At 43.5% G+C, this 11,551-nt stretch overlaps 1 protein-coding gene across 3 annotated transcripts in view; it reads right to left on the bottom strand.

The window, feature by feature from the left end:
- Positions 1–843: 843 nt before the first annotated feature.
- The window catches only part of LOC307242698 (zinc finger matrin-type protein 4), a 95,329-nt gene continuing 84,621 nt past the window's right edge, over positions 844–11,551 (bottom strand). For all 3 annotated transcript variants that reach the window (XM_080017240.1, XM_080017241.1, XM_080017242.1), the window contains one exon: positions 844–2,538. In XM_080017240.1, coding sequence (XP_079873366.1) covers positions 2,517–2,538 — 22 coding nt within the window. In that variant the 3' untranslated portion in view covers positions 844–2,516. The remainder of the gene's footprint in view (positions 2,539–11,551) is intronic.

The raw sequence follows: 11,551 nt of genomic DNA, 5'->3' as shown, positions 1-11,551 counted from the left end.
GGATACATCAGTTCTGACTTCACCATCATTGAGGGTTGGGATATCCAGTGTGGCATAATAAGAACTTGAGTTTGAAATTAAATAAAACATTTTGGTTGTGCTACAACCTTTGATTTACGAATGAAGAACGGCGGTTCGTACAGGTGGCCTCACTGACCAGCTCGGTCAAGAGCTGAACAATATGTCAGAGGAAGTATGATAGGCGGTGACCCAGTATATATACTGGGGAGGGGTGGCTTATGATGGGTGCCCTAGTGGCCCAATCACGGCCTGTCAGGGCCAAGTTGAGACTTGGTTGGTTAAAAAGGGCTTTAAGCTTTATTCAGTGGAGCTGAAGCAGCTTAATGCATAATGAGTGAATTCTTGTTCTTCATTTGGAAAACCAGGGTTGTAGTAGACTAGCTTCTCTTTTCTCAAGGGGGCTCAAAATAAAATTTGGAAACCATGTCACACTTGTCCACCATGGACACACTCAGAGAAACTACAAAATAAAAGTCCCTTATATATATAGTGTTTATATATATATATATATATATATATATAAATATAAATATATATAACTGACTGATCAAGCAACCTCCAGGCCTTTTATTTTTTTTCCTGCACTCTACCAGTAATGTACCAGCACATTAGGTAGTAAATTAATAGCCAGTTCAATGTTAAAGGGTGACATTATCATCGTCCACGTTGGAAGAAACGTGTTCACTACTGTGTTGGTAAGCTATGATGAGGCGAAAATGCACAGTCGTGTTTCTAAAAGGCAAGTGGATGGAGATCACTGTCTGTGCATGCACTGATGTTCATCTCAGCGGTGTTCTAACGCTGTTGCTGCTGCTACATGGATTGGTACTAAAATTTTATATATACATTATATATATATATATTTCTTATTTTTTTTCCCTCAACAGTGCATTCTAAAAATGAGTCATTCTTAATAAATATCTACACATCTGAGCAGAGAAGGAGATCCTGGATTAATCTCCGCTTCTGGATCTATGACATCAGCAATCATGATTTCACAGGGGGGGTTACAGATGAAAAATAAAAAAAGACAGAAACAGAAAATCTAAAGACTTTGTGCTGCTGATCCACTCACACACTTGTGAAACACTAATTAATGAACCATGGTGTAGAAAAAGGAAATCACAACTCTTAAAAATAAATTAATAAATAAATAATATACTTTAAAACAAAAAAAAAAGCAGACTGTGATTAGCTCAAGTTGTTGTTTATGTGACTAATACTACGGTACTTTTGCAAAACAACATCATATTCTAGGGAAATATTTACTTGAGCAATGTTTTAGTTTTCTCCATATGGATAAATAGGTGCTAAAATTAAATAACTTGTTAACACTATTGGCAGATGAATTGTAACTGTCATCTTGCTGGGAAGTGCAAGTCTTGTTAGGTGGAGTAGGTTTCTAAATGGTCCGAGTGTACTGCTCTGGGCTGCATATGACATCTAACTCCAAATTGTTTAAGGTGGTAATCCATAAAATCATCCATGTCTGGTGGATAACACGACAAATCCCAGAATTCCACTCTGAACGGCAACTTTTTCCAACATTTTTTATTTTCTTGGTCACTTGAGGTGGTGGGGATGTTTTTAGCTTCTGACTTTTTTTTGTCAAAGTTCATCCATATCGACAGTTTACTGACCACAAATAGCTACGCTCTATTTAATCAAATCCAATGTGGCTTCCTTTCACTTGTTGCGCGTGTGGTGGACCCCGCCACCAACAAAGCAACCGAATATAGAGGAGCACATTCATAACGCAAATACATTGAATAGATGTTTTTTATAAAATGCCAGCTAAATAAATATGCGACAAATATCAAATGCAGTATTTTTTTCAGGATTTTAATCAAAATAATCTTACGGATTACCACTTTAAATTTTGTTTGTTTTGGTCACGACCTAAGCACTCCGTACTGGTCCGTGTGGACTGCGCTAGTTGCCATGTTATTTCCACTGCTACTCTATGACGATCATTGTAATGGTTATTACCACTGTGGGCAACGCACTGACATCAGTTTCATCTCAGGATTGTGGTTCACACAGGAATTATAATAATAATATGGCAAATATTCAGCCGCCGCTCTTCTGGGGGCTGTTTGGCTTAGAGAACACACGTCAAACACTTTGGTGCTGAAGAAACCCTTAGAGATAGATACACACACACACACACACACACTCACAGCCGCCCCCACATTGCATACTTTGTGGGGGCATGCGTCGTGGGCACGCCATGCACAACATGCACACGGACACGGACACGTACACGTACGCACGCACGCACGCACGCACGCACACACACACACACACACACACACACACACACACACACACCAGACACACACACACACACAAACACAAGGTTCCATGTTCATCTGCTTGGCTCTAGACGTCCACTTATACTCCAGTGTTTGTGTCAAAGTCTTCATACGTCAAAGTCTTGATAAATTCCTATGTTCCTGTTATCGCGGCGTCCGTCTTGTCTTCTTCAAAGTGGCTCACTGCTGGTGCTGCTTCAGGCTGAAAGAACAAGCAGAGGAAAGTCCTGGTTAGTTTGTGAGTTAGGAAGGCAGATCAGGCACACCTCAGGGGATAAAATAAAAAACAACAAAAAACCATTTGCCTGTGAATGATAAGCCATTCAATATACAAATAAGCCAAACCCCAGACAGCTTAAGTGCTGAGAGATGGCATCGTCTTCCTTATCCATCTGCCCTTTAGCTTTTTGAAAACAATTTTCTTGTACAGCGTGTGACTTCTGTATCAAGCATGAACCAATTATCCCATTTCACAGTCTTCTCATAATTACAGCCCTCTTCACTATGCCTCCTATTTGCCTGTTTCCCAAATTAAAAACAATGGAGGCAAGATAGGAGTGTAATACCCTGGCGGTTGAGGTGCGGTAATTACCGTGGATTTGGCCTTTATCTTGCGCTGCTGATTGTTTTTCACGATGACTGCTGCTGTGGCTGCATTATTTGCTTTTATCACAGCATAACAAAGCAGAACCAGAGGCTTCCTTGTCACATTTAATTTAAAAAGAGATGTATTCCTGATTTCAAGCACACAGTCCATGCTACATCCACATTCTTGAGAGAGAATGTTTTCTCTCTGGAATTCCCTTCCATTAATATCAAATACTTTACTCAATTTGAGTGAAAATATATTTCTATAGCGACAAATGTGATTGGCTAGAGGTGAAAGGTCAACTTTAGATTGCCCAAATTAATTGGCTTGCCTATTGTGCCTACACGCATGTGTAACAACTAGCGAAATGGCGGAGAGGACAGCCTTTACGTCGTGGAAGTATTTGTATTGTTTTGAATTTGTGGGTGAAAGGGACAAGAACATCACAGGGAAATGCAAATTATGCCTGGGTGGAAACAACAAGTGGATAAGTTACTTTTTAATGGCAGTAATCTTGCAATGTAATAAGTTACTTTTAAAAGTAACATTACCTAACACTACTGGACACCAAGACCACAGTCATAGATGTTCCCTGGCTAGTTGTCAATGTACTTTAGATGGTTGTTTGTCTTAAAAATATATATTTTTAAGGAAATATACATTTCTGGAAGTGGCCATATGTCATTTCAATTTAAAGCAGCATTATGTAACTTTTGGTATTTGCGCCAGACAGTTTCTGAATGCAATTGCACTTTCTGCACCACTGTCGTTAAACTCGGTCCGGTGTCAGTAAAGAATTTATTTTACCAGATAAATATGAATCTTATCGGTCATCGCCACTTGCATCCAGCGAGAACTCAGACCATGGCTCCCCAGGAGAGAGAGGGTGTGGGGAAGGACGGGGCCCCCTGCTGCAGGTGTAGGTACCAGATGTGCTCGGCCTGGCAGATCTGCTTGCACACGTAAGTCAGAGGTTGAAACAAACCCTTTGGCGCAATGAAAGTGAGGGCTGCCAAGCACCGACTGAGGTGCGGGTGCCAGGCGCACCACTGGCCTGTTTCGCTCATGCTGTCGGGGAGGTGGAGTGGCTACCTTTTGGTTGAGCATTAAATTTTGACATTGACCGGCACGTTTATAATTTATTGTTTGTTGTGTGTGGGAATGAAAGAGGTGCCATTCTCCATATTACAAGGCAGTGTACCATCAAAAGGATTTTGAAGCTGTTTTAAGCTAAAAAAGGTGCATAGTGTTTCTTTAAGTTCTCTGGAGACTTGAGACTTGACTCAGACATTTGATGACTTGATCGCTGCCTTAAATAAGACAATACAGTAAAACTTGTGCCATATATGTTGATATGTGACTTCAAAGTGGTGTTTTAGTTTTGATCCAAGCTAATAGGGACATGAAAAACCCACAGGTAGCCTCTAGGCACAGCTATTGGTCAGAGACAGAAATGGAGGCCAGCGACCATCACAGCACCACGACAAGCACCCCCCCCTCCTCCGTTCCCTGACAGTTCCCACTAAATGCTGCTCCTCCATCACGCACAGGTTGGAGTCTTGCCCCAGAGGCTCCTAATGCCCAGACAGAGGCAAAGATAGACATGGAGATTGGAGCGAGAGTGAATTGGCGGGGGGAGGGTGAGAGAGAGAGAAAGAGAAAGAGAGAGAGAGAGAGAGAGAGAGAGAGGGAGAGAGAGAGAGAGAGAGAGAGAGAGAGAGAGAGAGAGAGAGAGAGAGAGAGAGAAAGAGAGAGCTTTTCGGGCACCATAGCTGTCAACAACTATCCTGGTAATGGCTGTTAAAACACTGGCCTTTACACCCTGTCTGCTTTGTCATGATTTATCCAGGGCTTTGGTCTCCCACTGAGGGTTGACAGCATACACAGCTGTGGGATGGGGCAGGTAGGAGGAAGGGGATGGGGAGCAGCCAGGAAAACAGAAGCATCCAATGACAGAGGCAGAGGAGCCATGGGGACAGACACTGGAAGACAGGCAGACATGGGAGCATGAGGAGAGGGAGCCAGACTTGGTGACTTTAGGAACATGACAGGGATAAAGGGGTGGGGTGCGAAGACGCAGTAGTCCAGAAAACCAGCTGGCATAGAGGTCACAGGGGTCATAGAGACAGGACATGCCCACACCAAGGGCGGAAAACATTTAATTGCTCTCTATTGACTTTATATCGCAAAAACAAAAAAAAAAGGCTAAAAGTGTACTGTGTGGTCGAATGTACCACCACCACAAGGATGTGAGGGGATGGAGACAGGGGATGGGACGGCATGATACCATTAAAAGGGTGAAGAACCGAAGAGTCTTTAAGATGAGAAAAAATCGATACAGGGAATAAGCCATGTGGAGTCATTGAGAAGAATGGGAAAACTTTGGGACCCCGACACTAAACATGGCAACGTATTATATTAATTATTACATATTGTGAGTTTCAGGATATACCTTTCCCTCTCTGGCAGACACAGGGCAACAAAATAATTCCTTGACATGCTTAAATGTCAGTGTTTTAGCTTCACACTTCTTTCGTTGGTTAACTCCCTTGGTTGCATATTAACAAGTTGATTATTTTCCCGCGCTTGTTGTTTGACCGTGCATAATGGCATAATGGATGGGTGACACCAGGTCTGTGTCCTGGCCCAGATGATTATATTTATACTCTGTTGATTGTTTAATGGAGCGTGAAACAAGGTGTATATGTTGCATCCGTCAAAACCTCAGTTAAGGTCTCATGAAGGTCTGCATGACCGAAGCGATGGTGGTCTTCGTGTGTGAATATTCTTGATGGAACTTGATTAGTTAGGAGGAGAGAGGAGGAGAGAATTAATATAGGGGCATAATACATAGGGGCAGCGGCTCAGGAGGTAGAGCGGGTCGTCCAGTAATCGGAGATTGCCAGTTTGCTCCTCCTGACGGCATGCTGAAATGTCCTTGAGCAAGAGACTTAAGCCCTAACTGCTCCCGATAAGCCTTGCTATAATGGTGTATGGATACGTTAAGTTTATTTGGTTGCTTTGGACAAAAGCATAATGTAATGTAAATGTAGTGTAGTGTCCAAGTTGGGGCAAGGATCAATCAATGTGCTTTACATTTAACAGTAAAAACGGCATGTGGCCTCAATAAAAGGAGAAAGATCAGTTTGTGTGCTATTTAAGGAACTTACAGTGTAGACAGACTGTATTCACTCTTAATGGTCTTCATCTGGAGCTGACTGTATTTGGATAAAGCTCTGCTGCCGCTGGTGCACGGTAGGAAGAGCCAGAGCCATAATCGATATAATCGATATAATCTATATCCGAGGGCAGGGACAGATTATTAAGAAGCCTGTATTTGAGAGATGGTGTGTGTGAGGAAAATTAAATTAAGTGTGAATGAGCGAATACTGTTTTGCACAAGTTGAAGGTCAGTTCTGCATGAGGTGTGTGTTTGCATGTGTGTGTGTGTGTGTGAGTGGGTGTGTGTGTGTGTGTGTGTGCCAGGTAAATGCAATTTGGCAGCGCCAGTTTCTAAGGGAACCAAACTGTAAGTGACCCTCCTGCATATTAACGTTGCCGTGGAAAGTGGACTCTGGCAGCATGCGTGAGCATGACGTGTGTGTGTGTGTGTGTGTTGCGCGTGTGTGTTTATTTATTGAATGGTAGGGGTGAGGGAAGGCGAAGTAGTGTGCATGTGCGTATGTGGATACACTTAGGCAAGTGTGTCGTCACATGCTTGTGTGTGTGTGTGTGTACTTGCCTGACAAGCCATGTGATAGTAGAAGTGCTAACCAACGACAGTATCACACACACACACACACACACACACACACACACACACACACACACACACACACACACACACACACACACACACACACACACACACACACATACACACACATATCCACGAAGCCTGGCCTAGTAGCACTAAATGTTACTTTACATTAAGTACTCTACTCTCTCTCTCTCTCCCCTCCCCCTCCATGCCCTTCCTCTTATTTTTGCAACAATATTTTTTCAGCGCACATGTGTGTTTGTGTGTGAGTGTATGTTTGTCCCGCACTGATACTGATGCATAATTACCAGGGTGAATACGCTAAATGGATTGTCCTAAAAACCCCATCATCGTTGCCTGAGGATCTGTGCTTACATTAGTATGAAACACGCACACACACACACACACACACACACTACATTAAAGGTCAGAATCATAGCAGCAGCACACACAAGCACACAGCATGGCCATGCACGCATTCTGAGGGCCACACTTGGTGGTAACCTGGGGAAGGGGTTGCTATCGTCTGTGATCGTCTGTTCTGCTATTTTAGTTTTAAATGTATTTGTATTTGTGCATGTTATAATTATGCAAAATGTTTGAGTATTTACTGCCCTGGTGAATGTTGTTAAGTGTGATTATAGGTGTCTTTCTTCCTACCTACTTCAGTTAGACCCATAATCACTGAAAGTCTCAGGGAACCCTCTGAGATGCGTATTAATGACAAAGGTAAAGTGTGTGTGTGTGTATGTATGTGTGTGTCTGTCAGTTCCAGCATATGTTTCGATTTTGTTGCCAGGCATCATTTGCATCATTTGTGCCGACAAAAAAAAAGCCAAACAGTACAAGCTGCTGTGTTTAGCGCTGTATGGCCTTTTTCCTGCATGCATCACTGCATGTACAAAAAAAGCTCCACGCTCTGTGGATCAATGGTTTTAATGGAAACACCATTCCAAGGGAGCAGGACAGGGATTTAATGTTTGTCTACTAGTTTTATTTGTTCCTCAGTGTTTAAAGAGGAAGATGGGGTTTTTAAAGTTGGAATACAGGCATGGACTGCCAAACAGCGTCTCATTAATTTAGTGGCCATAAGACCACGCTGAGGCTAAACCATTTATTTTTGTCAAAAAAGTCAATCTGTGTCATAATTGTGTCTTAATTTTCACATTTTGCAGTTAAAAGAAACCTTTTAAGCCGATCCGGTATCGAGAGAATAGCTTCAGCCGACTGCCATGCCTTGGTGCAATCGTGGTTGCGATTTCCTCCCAAGGATTGAATAATAAAAATAAGGTCAGAAACGACCTGTTTTGTTGTTTTTTCTCAAAAACCAATCACGTACATCTCGAGAGGATTCATTTTTTTTTTACTTTGCCGTCTTTCCCACAGGGGAAGGGACTCACAGGGCACTCCGGTCCCCAACTGCACTGTGAGGCTGTTGTAATCCGTCATCAAAATCCTCTCTGAAGATCTTTTTTTGTTTTATTTTTTACTATTTGACCTTTGGCTTTATATTTGTTATTACTGGCTACCGACAGCAATGGCAGCCAGCTTGGACAGACTGTGTAGCGTTCCAGGTGACCTGTGGGTAACTGTGCACTTTACACATCAGATTTAAGTGAGAAAACAGGGGCAACTGTTGAGGGAATAGAGGAATCTGTTGTTGTTTGATGATGACACTTTTGTCACGCCAAACTCTCACACACACACACACACGCACATACGCACACATGCTAACACACACACACACGCTAACACACACACACACACGCCCTTTCTGCGGATGCTTCTTCGTGAGAGATAATCCCCTGCTGCTGTCAGCTTTCGTCTCCTGCAAAAAAGCTTCTTCCACGAGCAAAGGCTTGTGCTGAGCGTGCACAAGTGTGTGAGCACGCGCACACACACACACACACATGCACGCACACACACACGCACACATACACACACACGGGTATGTAAAAATGGGGGGAACTCACATCAATTTGCCAAAGCCTTGACGAACCCCACAACAACCCCTGAAGACATCTTCAGAATAATTTCAGAAGGTAGACACACACACGCACGCACGCACGCACGCACGCACGCACGCACACACGCACGCACGCACACACACACACACACACACACACACACACACACACACAGATTTGGGGAATTATGCAGAAACAAACATATTTGCTGTAAGTGCATATACTCTACACATAAATAAACACACACAAACACACACACACACTCTGACTTGTGCTTGTACACACAGAAGCAGATGTGAGTAAGTACACACACAGGCACACACACACAAACACACGCACACTTTAAACATGCACACAGCCCAACAGTCCATATATTAGACAGCAAGAAATAAAGTTGAGAAACACACACACACACACACACACACACACACACACACACACACACACAGACAGACAGACAGACAGACAGACAGACAGACAGACAGACAGACAGACAGACAGACAGACAGACAGACACACACACACACACACACACACACACACACACTGGTTTCAATACTAATACAAGACATAACAAGCTCTGCATGTAAAGATGGGATGGCTCTTGAAATAAGACACAATGTGCTGCACAACAGAGTGTGACAGAGGCTTTATTTGCTATCACGCTGCTTCGTGCCCCCTCACCACACTGTGCAGCAAAGAGCAGAGTGTGTGCACACTGATTTAGGGTAGTGCCGTCTGCATGGGAGAGTGTGTGTGTGGGGCGTTACAGAGAGAGAGCCTCCAGCAGTTTTTCTCTCTCTCTCTCTGACACACACACGCACACGCACGCACACACACACACACACACACACACACACACACACACACACATAAAACACACACACACACACACACACACACACACACACACACACACACACTCACACACACACACACACACACACACACACAGATACATTTATATACATATATTTATATTACATACTCTCTTATGAAGTGTGTTTCACCTGAGTGGCTAAAATCAGAGCAGACTGACTGTGTGGCTGATGAAGCAGAACCCCTGTTTCTTTTTCTGTCCTGTCTCCTGCCGTCCTCCATACAGCACGGACACCAGAGCTCTCCCTGACCTTCATCGCACATTTTCCTTTCCAGACTCTCATATTTGTACCATAAAATCCAATAAATTTCTTCCTCGCCCCCTGCCTCTCTCCTCCCTTCCCTGGCACGACTGTGCAAGATATTTCCCCGCTCTGATAGGAAGTCACCACACATTCATATTAGGATAGGAAAAACGTCAGCGTGTTCCTTCCTCCCACGCTGACATCCAGGTGAACAAATCCGAATCCGTTTTACTGCCCAGAAATAACACTCCATCCCAGTTCTGTCCAATTCCACCTTCCACTTCATAGCACTTTCCAGCCCTTGGAGGAGGCCCACGTGGCCTTCTCCCCTGCTACCCTGTGACCTATCAAGTCCTGCTCTTCTTATACTGAGAGCAGGCTGCTCTCAACCCCCTCCCATCCCACACTCCCACTCCCCCCACACTGTCACTATCCAACTGTACAACCCCCGCGCCTCCACCTCTTCATCCCCCAATGCCAAGCACAGATGCTGGAAAATAATGGACTGTGTTTGTCCCTGACATCACCTGTTGGTTTCTGAAGAGGCAATTTGAAGCCTTGAGTTTGGGTTTGTGCCCACCGCCATCTTGGCAGGATGGAGCCAGAGCTTAATAGATTTGGGGTGGAGGTGGGGTGGGCGCAGTTGGAAGGAAGAGACACTCCCACTTGGCTCGAACACAAACGAAAGACCTGTCAATCAAGCCTCCAAATATGGCCTGTTTTAAGCCTTGAAAGGATACTTGATGCCAACTGTGAAATGAGGGAGGAAAGGCCGAGTATTGTTGTGTACGTTGAGTCTTCATCTTCACCTTCATGAGAAGTGAAAAATAAACCACCCAAAAAATAACACATGTTGAGAAACATTGTTTTAAATGCAGCTTCATTTTTGACTATCCACCCGCTGGTTTCAGTGATTATCAACTGTGTCGCACCGCTTGAAGTGAGTTGAGGGTTGCCAGGTATGGACTATTAAGCCTTATGCCAGAACATGGCGGTCAACAACCTACAACGCAGATGCATTGAGTTGCACAGGCATCTTCACACAAGGGTAAAATGGTATCCACCTTCTCATCTGAATCTGAGTAAAACAGACCGAAAAGGAGGATCCCTTTAATATCCTCTCTATTTGAACAATAATTTGCAAAATCCTAGCCAACACGCCTATGAGAAGTAAACCTCAAAGTGGGAAAAACTGTATTGACTTTGTATTTCAAGTGAGAAGTTCATACTTTTTCCATTGACTTCCATTTAAAATCTGCTCCGCTTAACTGGGCCCTTCAAGCTCCTCATTTATTTCATTTTCATTGGCTTCTCTCTCCTCAGTTCTCGGTCTGTTTTAAACTCCCTCCACTCCTTTTGCCCCCTGCGTTCCTTCTCTTTACTTCCTAGCATTCTTCTCCTCTGTTCCTCTGCATCTACTGTACTTCCTCGTCTGTTTTTCAACATGTTTATCTCATTGTCGTCACCTCCGTTTTTATCTGTCTCTCAAATGCTGTTATTTGCCTGTTTCTCTGTGCATCTGTGTAAAATACAGTCTCCTTCAATCTGGGTCATGTAATCTGCCCTGGTTCTTTCTCAAAATGTACTGCGCTGCTGTCTGTCTCCCTCGATCGTCTCATTCCTCTTCTGCCTTTGTCGCTTTCACAAAACATTTTTTGTCTCAACTCTGTGCTAATCTGCCTGTCTTCGTCTCTCTTCCATTCTTTTCAACTGCCCTCTGCATTTCACTATATATTTGTAATTTCAACATTTTATTTAAGGATTTTATAGCAACG

The sequence above is a fragment of the Zeus faber genome (assembly GCF_960531495.2).
Source record: "Zeus faber genome assembly, chromosome: 16".
Taxonomy (NCBI): Eukaryota; Metazoa; Chordata; class Actinopteri; order Zeiformes; family Zeidae; genus Zeus; species Zeus faber.
The sequence above is the reverse complement of the archived record's forward strand: the minus strand, read 5'-3'. Positions and strand labels throughout refer to the sequence as shown.